The sequence below is a fragment of the Melopsittacus undulatus genome, chromosome 2 (genome assembly GCF_012275295.1).
Source record: "Melopsittacus undulatus isolate bMelUnd1 chromosome 2, bMelUnd1.mat.Z, whole genome shotgun sequence".
NCBI classification, from domain to species: domain Eukaryota; kingdom Metazoa; phylum Chordata; class Aves; order Psittaciformes; family Psittaculidae; genus Melopsittacus; species Melopsittacus undulatus.
The window spans coordinates 10,198,683-10,221,809 of NC_047528.1; the positions used below are offsets into that span (position 1 = coordinate 10,198,683).

The 23,127-nt window shown below is 44.1% G+C and overlaps 2 protein-coding genes across 2 annotated transcripts; one reads left to right on the forward strand and one right to left on the reverse strand.

Moving 5' to 3' along the window:
* The first annotated feature begins 236 nt into the window (after window positions 1-236).
* Window positions 237-12,291, forward strand: MED17 (mediator complex subunit 17). The gene is given in 13 exon segments (XM_005149704.4): window positions 237-481; window positions 798-946; window positions 948-965; window positions 1,654-1,873; window positions 3,342-3,478; window positions 3,580-3,664; window positions 4,608-4,760; window positions 5,664-5,794; window positions 6,801-6,985; window positions 7,528-7,665; window positions 8,697-8,814; window positions 9,962-10,121; window positions 11,918-12,291. Coding segments are annotated over 13 exon segments (1,932 nt in total). The 5' UTR covers window positions 237-249; the 3' UTR covers window positions 12,124-12,291.
* A 4,153-nt stretch (window positions 12,292-16,444) lies between these two features.
* VSTM5 (V-set and transmembrane domain containing 5) lies at window positions 16,445-22,087 on the reverse strand. Its single transcript, XM_034070838.1, is given in 5 exon segments — window positions 16,445-16,940; window positions 18,481-18,582; window positions 18,585-18,620; window positions 18,722-19,051; window positions 21,725-22,087. Coding segments are annotated over 5 exon segments (852 nt in total). The 5' UTR covers window positions 22,065-22,087; the 3' UTR covers window positions 16,445-16,896.
* Window positions 22,088-23,127: the final 1,040 nt, after the last annotated feature.

Here is a 23,127-nt window from a genome sequence, read left to right on the forward strand (position 1 = left end):
GATAGCGACCGCCCCATCGGGTCCGGCTCCGTCTTGTCCCGAGCGCTCTCCGGAGAGAGCCGAACCCGCTCGGCGCTGGCCCCGCCCCTTCCCGAGCGCTCTCCGGAGACAGCCGAACCCGCTCGGCGCTGGCCCCGCCCCTTCCCGAGCGCTCTCCGGAGACAGCCGAACCCGCTCGGCGCTGGCCCCGCCCCTTCATCGGCCCCGCCCCCGCTCGGCACCCGTAGTCGGCTCGGAGGTCGCAGCAAGATGGCGGGCGTGCCGGCCGTGCGCATCAGCATCGAGTCGGCGTGCGAGAAGCAGGTGCAGGAGGTGGGGCTGGATGGCAGCGAGACCTACCTGCAGCCGCTCTCCATGTCCCAGAACCTGGCGCGCCTGGCGCAGCGCATCGACTTCAGCCAGGGCTCTGGCTCCGAGGAGGACGAGCCCGGTTCGGCGGGCCGCGCCTGGGCCGAGCCCGGCGAGGCGGAGGATGAAGAAGGTGAGGGGCGGCGGGCCCAAGGCTCCCAGTCAGTCGGGCTGAGGCCTGACCTCTCCCGCCGGGCTGTGGCTGATGCCTGGCCTGCAGCCCGCTGGTGCCTGCGCCTGGCGTCTTCCCGGGGGTGCCCGCGTTTGGCCGTGGTCATGATATTGGTGACCGAGGCCTAGCAGATCACTGTGGTAGAGTACAAAAGGGTAGATGCGGGTATCGTGCTGTTACGTTGTATTTCATCTCTTTATGATCTCTCTGTGGTGTAAGAACACGTCGTGCACTGCACGTTTTTAAAGTCTTTTGTTTCCTTCTGTTCTGCTTTCAGGGTTGGTAAAGTTTCAGCCATCCCTCTGGCCCTGGGATTCGGTGAGGAACAACTTGAGAAGCGCCTTGACTGAGATGTGTGTGTTGTATGATGTTCTGAGCATTGTGAAGGACAAAAAATTCATGACTCTAGATCCGGTTGTGCAAGATCCCCCTTCCTCCAAAACAGGTATGCTGTACCTTGTATAGCTTGTATGGCTTGATACTAAAGGTTTTGTTTCAGAGGGTATTTTTTCATGTGTGATGCATACACGGTTTAGTCAAATGTTCCCTGTATTGTGCTGGCACAGTGCTGTATGGATGAGGGTGAGGCTGAATGGGAGGTGAGGCTGATTTCAAAGGTGTCTTTGGTGAAACTATGGGTGTATAATGTGGGTGTGAAAGTAATCCTAAATCAGTTACTGAACATCCAGCAAAAAAAGTTATTAGTCACAGAATCATAGAATGGTTTGTGTTGGAAAGGACCTTAAAGAGTATCCAGTTCCAGCTGTCTGCCATGGACAGGGACACCTCACACTAGACCATGTCACGGAGGACTGTCCAACCTGGCCTTGAACATTGCCAGGGATGGAGCATCCACAGCTTCTCTGGGCAACCTGGTCCAATGACTCACTACCCTCATAGTAAAGAATTCCTTCCTTATGTCTAACCAAAGCCTCCCTTGTTGAAGTTTGAACCTGTTACCCCTTGACCTATTACTGTAGTTCTTGAGGAAGAGTCCCCCTCCAGTATTTCTGTAGGCCCCCTTCAGATCCTGGAAGGCTGCTGATGTGTCAGCATCAATGACCTTTCACTAACAATAGTTTTTTGAGACTTGAGGTGCGAGTGGCTTATTCTCTCTTTTTTTCTGTGACTAGAATCCTCAGTTTTTACAGCTGATTTCCAAAAAGAAGTCCTTAGCTGGAGCAGCTCAGATCCTGTTGAAAGGCGCAGAAAGATTATCCAAATCAGTAGCAGAGAACCAGGAAAACAAGCGGCAAAGAGACTTCAACTCTGAACTGCTGAGACTGAGACAACACTGGAAGCTGAGGAAAGTAGGAGACAAAATTCTTGGTGATCTGAGCTACAGAAGCGCAGGTGAACAAGCAGAAAGGTCTTTTGTTTTTCTCAAGAATGGATATTTATACTTTATGGATTTTTTTAACTGGAAAACCAGATGGAATATATGTATTAATAAATAACATAATTTAAGACAAGTTTATTATAATCATTAGACATGATTGTAAAATGAGGAAACTTGTTTTATTATCAGGAAAAATTTTGTGCCATCCTCCGGCTAGAAAGTGATTTCAAAGGCTGCGTAGGTTTCCAGTAAAGATTGCTTTGCAGAAACAGCTCTGTATCAACAATATAGTTGATCAGTTGACAGGCAGACCTTGTAATCTTTGGCTTTTATCTACATTTGGCCTTTAAAGCACTTAAAAAAAGGGGAGTATGTTGCATTTTCCTGTGAACAAAGATCATAGAATATGTCAAGTTGGAAGGGACTCATAAGGATCATCACGTCTCAGGTAGTCCTGCTGGGAATACCTACACCTAAACCATATGACTGAAGAGTGTCATTGAAGGCAGTAACTTAAATCTGCTGTCTTTCATTTTAAAACCATTCCCCCTTATCCTATCCCTTTGGCCCTTGTTAAAAGTCCAGCTTTCCTGTAGTCTTTTTAGGCACTGGGAGCTGCGCTAAGGTCTCCCCAGAGCCTTCTCTTCTCAAGGCTGAACAAGCCCAGCTCTCTGAGCCTGTCTCCTTAGAGTTGCTCCAGCCCTCTGAGCATCTTTGTGGCCTCCTCTGGACTTGCTTCAATAGGTCCGTGTCCTTATTTTGGCGGCCCAAGAGGACAGAGGACTGCAGGTGGTTTTTCATGAACTGAGTAGAGGGGTAGAATCACCTCCCTTGACCTGCTGGTCATGGTGCATCCCACCATGTGATTGTCTTTCTTGACTGCAAGTGCACGCTGACATCTCATGTTGAGCTTCTTGTCTGCCAACACTATCAAGTCTTTCTCCACAGGGCTGCTCTCAATCTGTTCTCTGCCCAGCCAGTATTTGTGTTTGGGATTGCTTGGACCCAGGTGTAGGACCTTGCACTTGGCTTGGTTGAACTTCATGAGATTGGCATCTGCCTGCCTAACAAGCATGTCAAGGTCCCTCTGGATGGCATTCCTTCCCTCCAGCGTATCAACCGAACCACACAGCTTGGTGGTATCAGCAGACTTGCTGAGGGCGCACTCAATCCCACTGTCTGTGTTACCAACAAAGATGTTACACAGCAGTGATCCCAATACCAAGCCATGCAGAATGCCACTTGTCACTGGTCTCCCCGCTTGGACATCAAGCCATTGGCCATAACTCTTTTTGAGTGTGACCATCCAGCTAATTCTTTATCCATCAAGTGCTCCATCCTTTGAATCCATGTCTCTGAAGCATAACTATGGAGTTTTGGAGACTTAAAAAATACCTCTGTTTTGGAAGACTATGTATGAGCTTCATTGTTTGCAGAAGATGTTTTATACAGAGTATGTATGTTCTTGTCTTTCCTTCTTAGGTTCTCTTTTCCTTCATCATGGCACATTTGAGGTGATAAAGAACACTGACATTGACCTGGATAAAAAGATACCTGAGGATTACTGTCCTTTGGATGTTCAAATTCCAAGTGATTTAGAGGGATCAGCCTATATCAAGGTTTGCCAGAGAGACTTTAATAGTGTGGTGTGGGTTTTGTTCTGGTATTTGTGTGCTTACAGCAAAGAACAAACATGAACAAACGTTCTCTTTTCACCCAGGTTTCTATTCAGAAACAAGCTCCAGACATTGGTGACCTTGGGACAGTCAACCTCTTTAAAAGACCCATGCTAAAACCAAAACCAGGTATAACTAGCTGTATGTTGTTTTTTGAACATGTTCTCAAGAAATGGGTTTGTGTGGTGTTTATTTGAAAATCTTAGCATATAGCTGAAACAAAATTACTAGGATTGTATTTTAAGCATTCTCGAGCTCCTTTTGTTAGACATTGGAAGTTAGAGCACAAAACCAAAAGCAAACTGAGGTATTGTGTTTCAACCAGTTACATCCCATTAGTTCAACAGAACTAAATGTCTGATTGTTCACTCTTAACTTTGGCCAAAACGTGGAATTTGTTTCTGTGCCTCATTTGTTTTCTCTGGATCTGAAACTCTGCTGACAGTATGTGCACCCGTTGCCAATAGCTCACTGTGCAGGTGAGGATTGAGTCATTTGCTGTGTACCCTTATTGAAAGCTGTACATTTGGGGGATTAAAATTTCATCCTTTACTCTTCAGGATTAAAAGAAGTGACAGGGGCTTATTTCACAATGGTCTGTGACACAGCTACTTGTGCTGTCTTGATCATAGACAGGATGCTGTATTATATAGATGTTTCATATGGTATTGAGGGTACAGCATAGAGCTTTTGTGCTTACCCAGACCAGAATCTTCCAAGAATTTGGGCCCTATAACTCCTGTGAAAGCATGTACATGCCCTTACCATTATTTGGTGGTTCACTGTAGGGTGAATTTAATAAAGCTAGAAGTATCATTGAAAGCAAATTGCAACTTAAGCAGAGCTCACAAAAGGTCTGGAAATGTAATGGGCAGTTCCAGCTGGGAGCTGCAATTCACAGTGTACATACATGTAAGGTAACACTAATGCATTTTTCTGCTCCATTTGGACAGAAGCTACCATCTACCTTAACTTAGCAGTTACTCTTAGCTACTGAAGTGTCTGGTATCTGAACAAAAAGGTAGCTTTTTCTTACCCTTTCCTTCTACAAACATCGGCTTATGTTTCTCAGGCTCTCCCCACTGGCAGACAAAGTTGGAGGCTGCACAGAATGTTCTTCTATGTAAAGAAATCTTTGCCCAGCTCTCACGAGAAGCTGTTCAAATTAAATCACAGATTCCTCACATTGTTGTGAAAAATCAGATCATCTCCCAGCCTTTCCCAGGTATGAAACTTTGTGAGACTTCTTAACCTATTATTTGCTTAAACATGAACTGAAATTCTGCTTGATGAGACCTTTTTAAATGCTCTGCTCTGAACGACAACAAAGAAAGGAACCTTGGTTTTCAAAGGTTTTGAAAAACCAGAATTTCCCAGAATTGGAATTTCAGTTGCTAATTGTAGAAGCATCCAGTTAATGCACTTTGGTTTGTAATTTACTCACATTTTATTGTGTGGAGTTTGGATTGATTTAGTTTGTGATTGGTTTTTGTCAGTAGCGCTTAAAAGCTATCAGCTGTATTACAGGGAAGGGGTGAGCAGCGGCTGTGTGGTGCTGGATTTAAACCACAACATGTGTGTACATTGCAGTTTGGAGCTGTGCATAAATCAGTGCTGCTGGATTGGGTGCAGGTGGAATTTAAGACTTGAGTTAATGGGCCTTCAAAAGAAGAGAGGCCAGTACTTTTCAGTGAGGATAATGTAAACAGCATGAAGGTGGCTCAGAGTTGTCTGGTGAACCCTGTTCTTACAAGGGGTACACAGCTGATGATACCATGTGAAGAATGTTTCTGGATTGCTTCAAATTTATAGGATGGTAAATCGTTCCTTCTTTGGGGAAGGAATAGGGTCCTGAAGATTCTTCTTTATGTGTGGGGTTGAGTCATAGAAATTGATGTGAAACTTACTTAGTAGTGAGTAGTTGGCCTGTCAACACTTCAGTCAGTGGCAAGTCTTACTTGCCTTTGTTGCTGTGCTCTCCAACATCATTCTTTGATTTTCTGATTATAGTGAATGCTGGTTATAGAAATACTGATTATAATACATGAAGAAAAGCAGTTCTCAGTAGCCTCCTTGAAAATTGTCTGTGTCCTTATTTGTTTTGTGTTTTTTAATCTGCTTTGTACAGGTTTACAGTTGTCTATTTCTCTGTGTCACTCTTCCAATGACAAAAAGTCACAAAAGTCTGTTTCTGAGAAACAGAATCCTGATGATCATCTTTATGTTCTGGAACATAATTTGCATCAGCTTATCAGAGAGGTAATGCATTTATGGTCAAGTACTGAAGAGGTTTTGGGCTTTTGTAGTCTTCTACATGGCATGCAGCCCTGTTTTAACAATAGGGTGCCACTAGAGGCCAGTCGCTTTCTATCCATTGGTGTGAGGCAACATTCTGTTCAGTTCTAGTGTGTAGTTAGGGAGTTCCAGTTAATGCTTTCATGGAATGCCGGTTCCTTACTTAACCTCAGGCCTGGTGTTCCATTCAAAAAAGCTGTGCAAGGTTTTACCAGTACAGCTCATCAGTTTCCCTTTTTCCTTTGTGTCTAATTGGTGCTTGTCAAGTACTTTAAGTGAGCATCTCTTCAGCCCATACTTCCATCAAGGAAGAACATCCAATTACGATGATAACTTCTTTTGAGGTCCACTTCTCTGCTTCAGTGTCTTAGATTCAGAAGGATGTGGGGTAGGAAGCTGAGCTTGCATCTCTTCAGGAAAGGAGCATAATCTTAGATGCCGTTGTGAAACCATGTTCCAGAGAGTGTTCATCTTCTTAGAGGCACAAGTCATGCAGTCATGTGGACTAGTCCAGTGTTCCAAGCACTGAACTGGGTTTCCTGAGCCCAGTGCCCAGCTCTGTGAGTTTACTTTCTTAACTTGGAACCAGATGTTGATATTTTTGGTACCCCTTTTTATTTCTAAAATACTTTATTTTTGTTTGACCATCCTGTCTGTCTCCAGAGATGTATATGAGGCAGACTTACTAGTAGGAGCTACTGCCATGCTACCAAATCTTTGTTAGCTAGCACATGTTTGTAAAAATCACTTCTCGTAAGGTCTGAAAGAGCTGCATAAACAGGGGAGCCAAAGTATGAATGGAAAGCTGCTTTAAAGTGCTGTCAAATTTATAAAGTAAAAAAGTTGCGCTTTTGGAAACTATGTGTACATAAAACACCTGATGTGAAGCAGCATATTATAGTATATATATTACTTCTTGCAGATACATCATTTGGACACTTCCTTTTATAACGTTTTTTGTTTGTTGCAGTGTCACAAGCAAACCCTGAGCTCAACAGTGATGCCACATCCAGCTAGTGCACCTTTTGGCCATAAGAGAATGAGACTTGCAGGACCCCAGGCTTTTGATAAAAATGATATCAGTTCTTTACAGTCGAATGAAGGCCTTCTGGAAAAGATAATAAAGCAGGCAAAGCACATCTTCCTGAGACGCAGGTAGGTCACAAGCTGTTCTTGCTACAGTTAAATGTACCATTATGTAGAATACAATTGATCTTTTTTTCAGTGTTCTTAGAACTAGCAGCTACCTCCTTCACTGGTAAAATAGTTTATTTTTAAGTGTTAAGAACCAATAATATCAGGAAATATGAGCAATAAGCAGCTGGCTTGTAAAAAAGAAAAGGAATGGGATTTCTTTGTGATCTTTGTGACAGCTCTGAAATAGGCTGCTGATAATTGTCCCTACTTTTCTGAAGCTGAATAAATCTTTTTTAGTATTCTTTCCTGTGCAGTAGCTCATTCTAAGTAATACCACTTCAGTACTGCTGCTGTATGTGACATGTACCAAGTAAACAGGTGCTCCAAGTGGTGCTGAAATAGAACTTTGTTTGACATGGTTTATTAAATTTTCCTTTTTATCTTTTTGGTGTGTCACCAAAAGAAAACCTAACAAACTAATAACCTCCTTGCTTCCTTTAATCCAGATAAGAGCTCAAGCTGTCTAGATTACTGCACATGATTATGTCTTTATCTTCTAGAACTGCTCGAACCATAGACAGTCTGGCCAGTCGTATTGAGGATCCCCAGATTCAGGCCCACTGGTCGAATATAAATGATGTTTATGAATCCAGTGTTAAAGTTCTTATAACTTCTCAAGGATACGAACAAATATGCAAGTATGTATGAAAGTGCCTGTGTCTTTCTAGTTGTAGAAGCATGCAGCAGTGTCAGAGTGTATTCAAGTTGGGTTTTACAGGTTTAGGTTCTCTTCAACCAGACAAGTAGGAGCCCCTTATTTCTGTGAGTGTTTGGTTTTGAGTTGTGGGGGATCAGCCACCCTAAGAGAATCTTCACCCATTTTAAACTTTAATGAAGAAACTTAAGTCGTTAACCAGCACATTTCCCTTTCAAGGCAGGAATTGAAGGTGAAACTGGCTGTTTAAGGGAGGGGGGGTTGCTTTGGGTAGAGATAGATGAATATACAGTATCTTTGTATGTGCTGGATTCTGAACTTCCAGTCTGGTCATGGACAGCTAGTCAGTGCTCATTCCTAGCTCAGTTGCATAGGTACTGAAATGTGGAACATATGTAATTCATCCCCTTAGTTACACACCATATCTTTAAAGAGATTTCATATGCCAGAAATGAGTGCATGCTGTCCAGCAGTGAATGATCCAATGTGTTCACAGTGGATGATCCAGCTCTTTTTATTACTTTCTCTACTTTGAGCTTTTCTACTTTGACCCAGCTGTTTTTAATACTTTTCTACAGCCCTCTCTGGCTGTGTCCGCACTGTGGAGCAGACTGTGGTCATTGGTGTGATTTGCAGTCTTACTTCCAGAGTACCTGTGCTGCCCAAGTCTTGGCTGTAGGTTAGAACAAGCCCGAAATACACACCATTTTCGTCTACTCCTCTGCAAGGAAACTTGGGCACAGTGCCAGGCAGGAGCTGAGCCACCTCAGGAGATTCCTTGACGTGAACAAGCAGTGGGCCAGGTCTGGGAACATGCCACAGAAGATGTTCTCTGCAATAGAGGGAGCTGTCATGAGAGGTGAAACTGAGATGTTTTGAGTTGGGAGTCATATTCCATAGGCTTTCCACTATGCTCATCTTAGAGTGGTTGGGAGGAGTTCTGTGCTCTTAGTTTCCTGTTTTCTTAAGGAAATGGTAATGCATTTTGAACAAACATTCATCTTGTCTTCAAAGATCCATTCAACTACAGCTGAACATTGGAGTTGAACAAATCAGAGTTGTTCATAGAGATGGAAGAGTTATTACACTATCCCATCAAGAGCAGGAACTGCAGGATTTCCTTTTATCTCAGGTAGATTCATATACATTCTTCTTCCCTTCTTATAATGTTTAGGAAACAGAAGAAGGTAGAATGTTACCTTTATCTGTGTAGGAAAACTTTATTTAAAGATAGTGGAAGTAGGAAGGTGAATGACTGAATTTTTCAGTATGTTTGTATAGAGTCTTTAGCAACTGAAACTAAATTACAATGCCAGGTTTTACTAAGGTCAGTTGTAATAATAAATTTTCTCCTCCTATTTAAAATACATTTCTTTATGCTATTCATCATGGGAACACTTAAGATTTTTGCTTACTTCAGAACAAGTCAGTGAGAGTCATAGCAGACAATAAGGTTCTCAGTATATGAAACTTACTGCAACCAAGACCTGTCTAGAGATCTTAATGAGCCCACAGTTACTGTGGTTTCAGCATTGTCTTGTTAATGTTCGCTTTGCATCAGCCATTACTAAATCAGCTGATATTTGAATGAACTGTGTTTTCTTAATTGCTTAGAGCAAGCGGCTGGTTTTAGTCAGAAGTGACAGTGTCCCTACTATGCATTATAAATAGTCAAAGTACAGGTCTTTAATAACAGTGGTTGGTCTGTTGCAGTTAGTGAAACTCCACGACACAGAAAACAAGTTGAAACAGATTCTGCTGAAGGTATCTTTTTGGTCAGGTGTTTTCAGACTTCTTCTGAACAGTGCTAGCTATTTCTTTGTTGCAAGCATTAAGTCATGATACAGAAAAATGTTAGCATAAACTTCTAAGCTGTTAAAGCTCAGTGCTTGCACTTGAGCATTAGTGGGAATAATTATGCACCTGAGAACCACAACTTTTCTTTCCCAGAGTGTGCTGTGAGAATAACCTCACAGATTTTATATATTTTTCCAGCAGAAGTCTCATTTCCATTCAAAGAAAGAATTATTTCCAAGCCCTCTTTGTATCACTCAGATTACTTCTTGAGACCTAAACAAAGGCTTTTGTAACTTGAAGGCAATACTTAAATAAATTGCAGAAGCCCATGTAGCTGTGACAGATTGATCTAACTGCATAGTGTGCTTAATATAGTGGTCTTCTCTGTGTGCAGAGGAAAAGAAGTTTGGTAAAACCAAGAAGCAGTGATTTCTGTGGTGTGCAAATACTGACCAGAAGATGAACCTGTTGTTGCCTTTCAGATGTCACAGCACCAGGTCCATGCAGTTCAGCAACTTGCGAAAGTTATGGGATGGCATGTGCTGAGTTTCAGTAATCACGTTGGTCTGGGGCCGGTGGAGAGCATTGGCAATGCATCAGCAATAACTGTAGCATCACCAAATGGAGACTATGCCATTTCAGGTAGTGTCTTCTCTTGCAAATGTATGGGAAATCTTAACATTAACTGAATTCTGCAGGGTTTGTATGTCTCTTTCTGAGAGTCTGTAGAATGTCATTGAATAATGTAAATTTATAGCAAAATATTCTAGAAACAGTCTCTTTTGTGTATGCAGTTGAAACCTAAACAGAATCAATACTTTGCTCAGTAAGCCATGTAATATAAACCTGATTTAGTTTACAAAGGCTTGAAACTATTTTTTAGAATTAGCATTGAAAAGCCAGATTACAGAAACCATCAAGACAGTGAGAGAAGGGAACAAGGCAAACAACACCATCACAACTGTGCACTTAATGAGAACAAATTTTGGTCTCTTCAGGGATCTTCTTGGAAGAATCCTATGGAATACCATAGAGAAAAGGGGTCCGAGAGAGTTGGTTATTTTTTTCTTCTAAGTATCACTTCTATCAAGTTCAAGAATGGTCACTTCTTTGTGCAGGAAGTTGTGCAAAGGTGACCAAAGAACTGTGTGTTTGAACAGGGAGCTTGTTTAAACTCATTTTATGATTAAACTCATGACATAAAAAGGTAGCTGCAAGTGATTATAAGCAGGACCAGTTAATCTGGAAGATGGACTGTCCAAACATGCATTGATTGAGTTGAATCTGGTGGGGGACATAGAGTGCAACAAGAACTTCAACAGGAAGGTCAGCAGCCAAAGGAAGACTAGGGGAGATATGGGCCTGCTGGTAAATGGAGAGGGGACCTGGTGGCACAGGACATGGAGAAGACCAAGGTACACAGTGCCTTCGTTGCCTTCGTCTTCAGACTGGCCTTCAGGCATCCCAGGTCCCTGAGACCCATGGGACATTTTAAAGCAAAGAGGACATACACAAATTCATGGGACCAGGTGGGATGTATCCATGAGTGCTGAGGGAGGTGACCTATGTCAGGGTAAGGCTGTTCTTGATGACCTTTGAAAAGTCATGGTGATCAAGAGTGATTCCAGAGGACTGGAAGAAGGTAGGTGTCACATCCTGTATTTAAGGAGAATTTGGGGAACTAGTCTGGTCAGCCTCACTGCAATTACTTAGGGAGATGTGGCAAAATCCAGTCCCATAAGCAGTTTACAAACTGTTAAGGAAAAGGTGATGATAATGATGGGGAGTAATCACCATTGATTTAGGAAGGAGAAATTATGTTCAGTCAGCCTGATAGTCATCTCTTTGTGGAAGGTTGGCTTGGTAAGTGAGGGAAGAGCTAAGTGTTATCTCCCTAACTGCTTATTTAAAACACTGACACAGACACGCACCATCACCCAACATCACAGCATAAAAACCCACTTAAGCCAAGAGAACACCACCACCCTACACCAGTCTTGCTCAGTGACTCCATTGCTGTCCATTTGATGTAAATCCACTAGAAACAATGTCTTTTTGGTCATGGTTTTCAACAGAATGGTGGGAATACATCCAAGGTAAGATTTGGCCAAAAAGCCGTTTGCCCTTCCTGGTATTGTTAGGGAAAAATAAATGGATTTATGAGCTGTATGTGTGTGGGGGTTTTGTCAACAGTTTTCTCTGGTGTGCTCTAACCAGAACACACAGTGCTAAAGCAACAAAATCATAGAGAAATGGGAGACCAGAAAGAGAAAATTCAAAGAGAAAACATTAATAATAATTAAAAGGTAATTTCTCTTGTTTGCTTTCAGAATGTTTGGAATTGATTAGGAGTGATGTATAGCATACGTGAGGAAGGATATTTAATATGAGGAATTCTTACAGCATAAAAGTGCTCATGCAGTCTCTGTTCATTACAGTGCGTAATGGCCCAGAAAGTGGCAGCAAAGTTATGGTTCAGTTTCCACGGAGTCAGTGCAAGGATCTTCCCAAAGGCGATGTGCTGCAGGACAACAAGTGGAATCATCTTCGAGGGCCCTTCAAGGAAGTACAGTGGAATAAAATGGAAGGGCGGAACTTTGTCTATAAAATGGAACTCCTCATGGCTGCCCTAACTCCGTGTTAATCCATCTGCCTCTCCCTGTGGCTTGGAATCATCACTGAGCTACATACAATCACTGCTGCGCAGCAAAGGGAAATGGGAGCTATAACACAATGCAAGAAAGCAAACCCAAATGTATTTCCTGTACAGATATGTTCATTGTACTGTTTCTAATAAAACTTTTTTCAATAATGTCCAAAATAAACTTCTGGAAATGTTCCTTTCAGCTCTTTCTTTGCAGATTGCTCTGTCTAAAGTAGCAGAGCTGAGTCACTGATGTATTTTTCTTTTATTAAATCAATTCAGTAGTTTTTTTGCTATGTAAAAGGTGTCTGCTCAGTCATTCCCTTCCCTCTCATGCTCCTACTTTTCTCAATAGATCTTTGTATTACTGAGAGATGAAAATTACTAGAATGGAATTGTGCTATTGCGAAGCCTTGTAGTGGCTGGGACGACAAGGAATGGCTGTCTTGGGGTAAGCTAATGGACTTGTTTCATGAGAAATGGGACAGCAGAGGAGCAACAGAGCTCCCTTGTCAAGAATTAAGGCTAAAGAAAACTTAAGGAACCGTCTTCACTGGGTGACGTTCTTGAGCTGGAGTTTGAACATGGATGTAGCTTCTGGGTGATCCATTTCTTTCTTGAGAGATATATTTGGTGGTAATTCTTGAGAGTGCCATGAAGTCATAGCTTTTGGCTTTCTGATGGCTACAGGTGAGCCTGTGTGATTGTTGGTGACTTCACTTTTCTGTCCTTGTTTTTTGCAGGTATGTAGAAGAAAGGGTCTTACTCTGCTTGCAGGATTCTGACAATTGGAGTTTGGGGGTGACGTTTCTAAATTCATGTCTGGATAGAAGCAGGTAACTCATGCAGTAGACCTTGCATCCCCACAGAGTGGTATGTTGCTTGTTTGGGATTTTTTTCCTGCACTGTTGTTTATTTTCATCCAGGGAAACAATAATATCCTGAAGATCAGCTCTTCTGAGTTCTTTGAAAATAGAAGTAGTCACATTTTTGTCCCTTTTGGTTGTGTTTGTAGCCTTGAAGCTTCTAGTAAGGTATTGCACAAAGCTTTTGTTTGATGATTAATTGCTAAAGATCTTTTCGAAACCTGTCTGTATTAACTGGTTCATATTATGTGTTGCAAAGTATGTGCAAATATATATACAAGAGAACATTTCACACACACGTTTGCATTGACCATCATACTTTGTGACAGTTGTTATTTTCCTGTATTCTTGAGCAATAAAGAGTAGTAGTAAGAAATACTATATTAAGCAACTGCTTATGGCAAGCTGCTGCTCAGTGTTGATCCAGAGCAGCTCTTGTACTACTGTTGGTGTTTGCCACTGTGGAGCATCTTGTTATTTCAGTTCCTTGAAGTACTTGCTTCTGTGTGGCTGTGCTGTGAGAGAGAAAGGATTTTTCCTTTCAGGTTTTGATGAGTTTCTCAAGACATCTTATAGAAAATTAAAAAGTGCTGGTTGAAAATACTGTTTATTGTCTTGAAAGATGGGTGAATCTCTCACACAACCCCTGTGATGCCGGGTTTGGTATTGCTTGACTAGCCTATGATTACAGGTGGAGAGGGGTTCTTTGGTGAACAGTTCAGCCAGCAGTCTGATGCATCTGTTCATGCATCTGATTATAAGAGGCTCTTTGGACTCAGCAACACGACAAATCTTCTCTTACTAATAATTGGAAGATGAGTGTATAAAACTTAAAATGTTATCTTTGCACTTCACTGTTCTTAACCTACTTGACAGGTCTGCATATAGTGATAGCCTTCTCTTCAAACCAGCTCTTCATTACCAAGCAATAGGATCACTTTGGGGCTATTAGGATCTCATACTTGCAGGATTTGCTTCCTGAAAAGAAGCAATGGATGCAAGAGGACTTGTGCTGCAGAAGTGCAAGCACTGGACATTAACAGTGAAGACACTTATCAGGGTTTCCAGGCTTAGATGAAAATAAATAAATAATAAAGAATTATTAGGGACCTGGAGCGTCTGTCTTTTAGTGTTGAATACACAGGGATTCCAAGTTCTGGAATGGAAAACAGACTGATTAGGCTTCTAACAGAGGGACAGTCTTGAAATGCTTGGTAGTGCATCTTCAGACATGAAATGAAGACATTACTGGATGATTAAGACCTTTGAAATTGATTGCCAAAGCAATCTTGTGAACTTTGACATCTCTTTAATTAAAGTTTAAAAACAAAATGCCTTTATCCCTTTGATCATCTGGAATGCTCTAAATATTAAATTTGCTGCTGTTCTGCATGGAGTTTACAAGTGAAGTAAGAATAGCTATTAGTTTCTAAACTTCCACTGTAACAGCTTGCCATGAGATTTTCAATACTTCAGGTACCTCCAGTGTAGCAAGAAACTGTTACAGACAGTTTAGCCTTGTGGTCTGTAAATTAAATATTACTGAGATTAATAATGCATATGGACAAATACCAGTTTCAAAAAATGCGAGTATTTTATAAGTGATCCTACCTACATAGTAAGCATGCTAAATTCTGGGTAAAATCTGTGGGTGAAGAATTGTCTATAGGAAAGTAGTACGCAGGCTAACTATACTGTATGTCCTCACTGAATATTACTTAAATGCCTATTGTTCATCTAGGATATTACTACCTAAAATTGAGGTTGGCACCAGTGTCAGTAGCCAAGGGTGGGCACCTTAAGTTGTACCCGTAGCTAAGCTGAGAGAGGTAGAACAGTGGTGCTAGTGGGAAACCTCTTGCTGCTCTTACAGTGCATCTTCAACTGATGCTTTTTAAATGGTCATTTCCTACTTTGATCCCAGCTTTCAAATTTTGGAGTTTTAAAGTGATCTCTCCAATTCCAGCAGTGCTCAGTGCTTTCAAATGGTCATTCATGTCTGTATACATTTCCTGACTTTGCCTTTGTCAATTTTACTATTCAAGTCAGCATTAGCAGATAGTAATACATGTGAGCTGTACTTTGCATGCTTTCAAAGTAAGTCTAGCAGAGCACCTGCTATATCCTCAGCTTAATTAATAACTTCATATTCAAGTGCTAACACTTAGTGATTTAAAAAAATGTAGATAAACAGAAATAATACTAATGTCTTCCATATGCTATATGGGTACTTCACAAGTACTTCAAACTTAGTGATTGCAACAGTTGCACTTGAAACTTGTTTTGTGTTGTCAAAGCTTAGTTCAAAGATACAGAAGGTGGGTAATACATACTTAAAATGAGGAATTAGAGCAAACTGCTACTTTGTCAAGCTGTGCTGTAGCAAGGACTTTTATTTCTGTTCTTTGATTTCCCACCTTTTGTGAGCTGCTCAAACAGGAAGGATGCAGGAACAGCAACCAGCTGAATCTGGTACCTGGATTTATGAGTGGGTGGGAGGCCCTTTGTACTGCAAAAGGCCGGTTAATCCAGGGATGGCTTTTTCAAGGTACTGTGTACAGAGTGCTTTGGAAAAAGCCTGTTTGATGCCTCCCTCCATTATGCACTTGATGAGAAATTCTCTGGCTTTCCATATCTAACCCTTAGTACCTCTGCATTATAGTCCTTGCCTAGAGGGGAAGCTCTGTCAGCCTGCCCTGTAAAAGGTTTGCAGACAAGTGAGCTGAAGCGCGAGAGGCGGGTAGCAGCAGGTTGGCTCAAGAAGCCATTGGCAATCAGACTAGTCCATGGTCTCTTATTTCACACTGCAAAATTCTTCTCATTACAAAAGCAAACCAGGATAATTTGGAGCTCGGTCAGGTCAGTGCTTTCTCGCTCACAAAACCAAATATTCCAGCCAGCAGATCTGCACGTGGAGAATGGAAGTGCAGTATGCAGCTTCAAGAAGACATTAGTGCAATCACTTCATGTTTTCTTACAACATAGGATAGCAAAGGTGGCTTCTCAATAAGAGCAACTTCAGAACTCTGTCATTAACAAATCTCTAAGTAATGCTGTTATCATTTTTCTTCCCAGATAGAGTATTTGACAGTAGCTTTGCGAAGGACTTGACACCTTTCACAATGTAACTGTTTTGTGTTTTGCCACCCGTTGTGTGTGATGTGTCAGTATTGCATCTAACCCCTCTAATCACTATAGGCAGCGTCCTCTTCAGTGCCTGTGTGTGGCTCCTTGTTTAACATCCTCCTATAGACATGTCATAAAATATGTGTTAATATCCTGGAGCAGTGCAAGCAATGGGAAACGTAAGTGGGGAACTTTGACCAGCTTGGTGTTGTTTCAAAGGCAGTTTTGTCTCATGAAGAATTGGAGTTTGTGTTCAGAGCTTCAGGAAATTCCATATGCCCAAACTAGCAGCAGAGGCGCAATAAAGAAAATTCAGTCCTTGCAATTAATTTTTAATATGATACTGTAATTAAACATTAAATGTATTATGTTGAGGGATGCTAGTGGCTGCTCTGTCTGTAATACGAGACCTGCTGTAGCCAAAATACAGGTGTCTTTCAAGACCATGATCATTTCCTTTCTGGGTTGCTCTTGGAGGCTTAGTTGGTTTGTTTTAAGAGTGGTAGAGGCTGTAGATTTTATTAATGAGCCACAAAAATGTGTTTGTGCTCAGAATGAAAGCATACTCTTCCTTACTTTGACCTTGGTTAGCAGAGCTGAAAACCCAACAGGTCAAAACAGCTCCATCAGACACTGCTGGTTTAAAGTCTAATGAGTCTGCAAGTCAGGATATTTCCACAGCAGCCACAAGCATGTTACCTTTAAGGTTTTCTTCTCCCTTTCTTTGCCAGTGCTTTTTCCTGAGGTAGAATTGTTATTTTTGCTATGAGACAGTCCTTGGCTAACACTCAATGGTTTCCAATTCAATCTCTTCAGTTGTACTTGCTGCAAAGAAAAGGGTATTATTATTGATTGGCAAATGCATTGGAAAGCCAGCGTTCCAAAATTAACAACGCTGTGTTAATAGCTGAGACATTTTGAACTTTTTAATATTAGCTCAAGCTTACTCATCTACAATTAGGTTTTAAATATACCATTTCAAAACATTTAACTGCACGAAGAGTCCCTCACAATCTTGAAGTGACACTGGTCTCTTCTGATACAAGACTAAAGGCGCTATGAAAAGTCCTTATAACTCTCTTCATGACTTCTGAAAGGAGGGCTCTGATAAGGTGAAAAAGGGGCAGATGCTGGATCCCTGCTTCAGATCATGTTCTGGGAGATGACAGAGCAAGTCTCCAGAACTGTGGTTTTCCAGAACTCTGCCAAATAACTGTGTTTGATTTGGCTCTATAGGAAGATTGGCTTTAACTGGAGGAAGAGGCTTTATCCAAACAAGAGCTGGTGTATTCTGTCATGACAGCAAAGTTTTCAGTAGCTACAGAAGCTTGTAAGCGGTCTGTGCCCTGTGAAAACAGCAGCAGCCCTTACATCTGTGGGTGAGCAGCAGAAAGGAAGAGACAGCTCGAGTCGAATTCACCTCTTCTCATACCAGGCTTTGTAGAGTTCACACAAAGTCATGAGGCTTAAGACTCTTGAGTATCTGCACTGGTCTTGTAAAATACTGATGCTTAAGCTGCTTGTTGTAACGTACCAGCTTAAACAGCACTTAGAGAAGAAATACAGACCTTTTACCTATAGGGCAGGAAAACCACTAATGGATCTGCACTTATAAAGAAGGGAGGTGAATGCCTGAAATGTTTTCAAGTGGTAAAAGAAAACCCCCTCTTCCAAAGATGTGCCCAAAGCTTGAGCCCAGGCCTGTATCTTGGCACCCGGTCTTGCTGCCTGGGCCAAATATCCCTGTTTGTGGCTTGGAAATGTCTTCCTAATATGTGAATCTTCCTTTCTGTGCAACCCTGGTGTTCCCTTGATCTGCTTTTCATGATGGGTGTCTTTGGTGCGTGTTAAGAGTCTGGGTTTGATATTAGTCAGTGTTCACTGGAGTCCACAGCTGGATCAGATGTGAGGACAGATGAAAGGGGTGGTTTGAGAGGAGAGGGATGGGTGCAGTCCTCCATGAAGTGAGGTGGGGCCACTCTGAATGGCCTAGGAGATACCCTTCATTGCAGACCCTGAGAGCACTACTGATGCTGTTGATTGTCTCCTCCCCTCTGATGGGAGGTTGCTGCAGCTCTGGCCTTTTCTCCCTCAATTTTGCAGTTAGCAATGTTGGAAAGTGTTTTATAGTTTCTAATGTAAAATGTATAAGGTGGGTATCCAGTGGCTTGTTCTGCAACTAAATACCTATTATTCTGTCACCTCAGCTAGTAAAGAATTGAGTGAGGTAACTGAGCTGAGCCCTTCCAGGCTTGTTTCTCAGTGTCCCTGCTTAGCACCTTTATGGCTCAAATCACAAGTGAACTTTAGGCTCAAAATTCAGACTTCAAAGCCCTATACCTTGGCTGCAGTCTTAGAGAGATACCTGTTAGTTTGTGTGTCATCTTCTTCTGAAATAGATGCAGAGATTTATTACACAGCCACATGAAGCAGACCAAAATGGCAGATACAGCAGCAAGAAATGCAAGAGAACTGCTACAAAATGTAAATCTTCATAGATAATCTCTGCAGGGAGGAGAGAAAAGAAAGTCATATTATTAAATTGCTTGTGAGCAGATTCATGTTTAAACACGGGGTAAAGTCAAGAACTCCCATCTACTTTGTACCGTAAACGTTGACTATGATGGTGCCGTAGGTGTTGGTTCCATGCTCCTCTGTTACAGTGATAAAATAGTAGCCAGCATCTCTCATGCCCACATTCAGGAGCTGTATAGAGCCGTTTTCAAAAGTCGTCACTCTGTCCTTGTAGGCTGTGGATATGTTGACATAATTCCCACTTTTCCACTCAACAATTGTGGTGGTGCCCCAGGTTGACACGTGCTTCCACTCAATGGTGGCAGCACCTCTGCAAGTGTATTCAACTGAGAGGAGGATGTTCTGTGCCACTGTTGCGTTGATGTTGGGGTGTGGGACAACTAACGATACCCCTCCAGGAGCTGAAAGAGAAATCAGAGTGATGAGTGTGGAGATGATGCTGCACCAACCGTCCAGTGCAGGATGGGACCTACCTATCTTGGTGGCCATTTTAAGAGAGGATGAATTATGCTTTACATATTTCCTTTCTGCTGATCATAAAAGGAAGAGACACACTTAAATTAAAGACTAAATACAGATTTCAATCCGTGATAATAATGAGAAACTTTTCCATTATATAGGAGAGGTAATTGTGTGTATTCCAGTGTTTGGATACCCAAGCAGAGGCAGTTCAGAAGAATCTTTTTGGGTAAGGGAACATAACATTGAAAATTGAGCAATGCTTTTGTATATATCAGTAACTGTCTTCCTTTTAAAAATCCTGCATTTAAGTGTGAAGTTTAATCACCAGCCTTCATAAAGGCAGCAAGTTACATGCCAGTGCAGATGAACCACATGAAATCGAAGGTACACGTTTCATGTGAAGTCAGGGATTTCATGTCCCGGATGATTTCCAGACAGAAATGCACTTGAATATTTAAGTCTCCTCTAGCTCCTACGGATATGATTATGGAACATTTCATAACACTGTGAGACTCAACTGGCCATCTAGATTAATGTGTAACTGCAATAACTTCTGCTCGTGTGGGGTATTCCTCTGTGAAACTCAGTATCAGCACCAAACATTTGAGTTCCAATTGGCACTAATACGTATATATTTAAATAGTGGCTTGTTTGAGACGCTTGGCTAGAGACTGAAATCCCGTTATCTACATGCAGAAATCAAACCAGACAGAAGGCAGATAAAGCACAGAGCAAGCCTCAGCGCTGAATGCCTTTTCCTGGGTTGTCTTGGAGCAGCTCATTCCCTCTCGTGCTGTGGGCACTGCCTGATGGCAAGAGCAGAACTGGGAAAGTAATGCAAATGTCTGGGACCCAGTGGAGAGGGAAGGGACTGCTGGGGCTGGTCCTGGAGGTTCTGCAGAGTCTTTAGGGAAAATAATGGTTAAAAAGGCAATGAAAGAAGAATCTCAAATGGGAAGAAATTGTCTTTAAAAATCTTATCCAAAAATAAACACCCCCCCGCCCCCCATGGCCAAAACCCCAAACCAACCACAAGTGGGAAGAGATGGATATGTGAATTACAAGCTGACTTCATTCTATCTGGGATCTGTAGCAAAAGTCAGAAGCTCTACTGGTCGAAGTGAGGCAGGGAAGTTGGAGAATCCAGTTGATTCCCAGATCTTCACCCAGCCTAAAGTTATAGCCACTCTTATTTTTGTAACTGGAGAGGACCTTGGCTGCTTCCAAGGTAACACCCCTGGGATTTGCCCTTCATGGGCCTCTTGTGCTCCTGCTGCCCAGGCCTCTTGCAGGGACACAATGCTTTCCAGGAAGCCCAGAGCATCAAGCTGCAGCTCAGCCTGTGTGCAGGAGAGACTCACCAGAGCCCTGACAAAGGGCTTATGCTAGCCACAGAAACAGAACAGATGGGAACTTCTGGTAACCACTGCAAACTGTTCCAATTGTTTTCTGCTCCATGTGTTTGTTTGGAGGCCTTTTGCACTGTTTCAGACCAGCCAGGAGCTGAGTGTTGAACCACAGCGACCCTTTTATGTTTTGATAAAGGCACAGATTTGTTCTGGACAGTTGATTGCAAGGTAAAAGCAAAAAAAAGACACAAATAAAAATCCTCCCATCTCTGTCCAGCGCACGAAGCCAAACAAGGCAGTGCAATATCTAACCATTCAAAAATGGTTTTAATACAGTCTGCCCGGATCACCTGAACCAAACCGAGCTGCACAGCCTGGAGAGCAAACATCCCGGCGGCAGCGCCCTGGCTTGCACAACCAACCCTTCAGCCGGTTAACACGCACCAAGGAGAAGCGGTGAGTTTGGAGTCCCTGCACACTGCTCCTGCGCTCCAGAGCATCGGCCTGGCCAGGAGCCGGAGCGAGAAGAGCGGAATAAGTGGGAAGAGTGGGAAGCGCGGCCCCGTGTGCCTGCCGGGAGCGGGTGGGGAGGGCCGGGAGCTTTGTGCAGGAGCCCAAGCATGGGGGCACAGCGCTAAAACTGAGCTCTGTTCCTTCACCTTTTGTTGTCCTGCTCCTGTGGCACCTGGATGATGAATAAGACGCGGTGTCAAACCAGACCCACCGGTGGCACTGCCCACCCTGGTCCTCTCATTGACCCCACTGGGAGCTCCCCCGGCCCCGCTCGGCCCCCGGCGTTGCAGGGTTGAAATCCACCTCCCTGTCGCCTTTCCAGAGCCACCCGGAGCCCTTCGGGCTGCTCAATCGGGACGTGCTGCTCCCTCCATTCCCTGTCCCCTCCGCTCTTGGAAAACCGGGGAGGGGTGGCGGCTGCTCGGGACCTCGCCCCGCTCCCCGGCTCCGGACTTGCACCGCTCCCTCCGAGCAGCAGGAGCGGGATGAGCCTTTCCCGACTGCTTGCAGCATGAGAGGAGCAGCGCTGCGAGCCTGACACCCGCACCTCGTCCCCATCCCCTTTCCCAGTAGATATTCCCAGGCACTCCCTGCCGGGTTAGGAAGAGCCCTCGCTGGGCGCTGCACCGCCCCGCGCTAGGGCTGGGGCTGAGCCGTCGGTAGTGCGGAGAGGAGGAGGAAGAGGAGGAGAAGGGAAGGGCCGGGCCGGGGGAGGAAGCGGAGGGAGAAGGGACGAAGACGGACACTTACTCTGCAGAGCCCACCCGGCCGCCAGGCAGAGGGTGACGGTCCCCACGACGATGCCCCGTCCCCGGCAGCCCTGGAGCGGTCTCATCAGACAGAAGCCGGTGCCCCAGGGCTTGCATTTAAGCGGCTGGGCCGGCCAGTGCGGCCCGACCCGGGGGGCTGCCCGCCCCAGGCCGCTTCCTCGCTCCTTTCCCTGCTCTTCCTCCCGCTCCTGCTCCGGCTCCCCCCCGGCGCCTGCCGCACCGGCCCGGGCTCTCCCACGCCTCACACCCCGCGATCCTCCGATACGGATTGAAGATGCAATTGGCTGAGGAAGGGAAAGCGCTGCCCGGCCGCCTGCCATCGCCCAGGCAGGAAATGAGCGGTGATGGGCGGCCGCAGGGGACGAGCCCAGGGCTGGGGCACTCGGCCGAGGATGCCCTTTTGTGTGTGAATGCCAAGGAAACACGCACCCGCGAGGGAAATGTCCCTTCAGGGTGTTAGAAATGACTTCATTGCCCCAGGGAGCCTGGTGATGCTGCGGGAGAGGTGGCGGCGCTGGGCAGCAGCTCTGTGGCCTCAGGGGCCATCCCTCGTGAAAACGAGCTGGGTTCCCATCCCACCATACCCAGCACAAGCACTGGGTGCTCCTCTCTTCCCTCCAATCATCTTCAGGAGAAGGTGCCCAAAAAGGCTTGTCCTGATTCCAGGAAGGCACAGGACAGAGCTAGTGAGGGGAAATATGATTATGAAACATGTGAATGCCCCGATCCTGAGCATCCATCCTCAGAATCCATCCTCGCTCAGGGGTGAATATCATTGCCAGAAGTCATATGCACCCCAAGAGAGCCACCCCCTTGACTGGGAGAGAGCTACACACCCTTCTGCAGATCTTCCATGCTCATTCTTCCTCCTGTTTCCCACTCTTCAAGTTCTCTTAATAGGGTATGGATAAAGGAGACACCTCGGTGCAGTGGTCAGTACAGGCTGCTCCAGCTGGGTGAGAGGGGCAATGACCCACATGAGGAGGGATAGATGGGATCTGCTAGAGCTTCATCTCCCACTGACCTTGCGTGGACTGGTGCAGGTTTCCCTCTGTGCTGCCTGTCTGTGAGGGGGGTCCCACAGAGGTTCTGGGTGGCTGAAGCATGACACTGGGGAGGGGGCCCCAGCAGAAGAGGGGCTCAAAACTGGAGCTTTAGAAGTGTGATGCCATCATGTGCAGCCAGGTCAAAGCCTCTGCTTGACATTAGAGTTTCTTATGGTCTTAGAGGGGACATCTAGGCCTTGGGTCAGGCCTTGGCAAGAGAGGGTGAGGTCTGCTTGGACTGCAGGGCTCGTCTTTTATTCAGAGTGCAATAAAATCTCCAGCTTCTCTGAGTTACAGTGCATCTCTTGAAGCTTCAGCAATGGGAATCAGAGGAGAC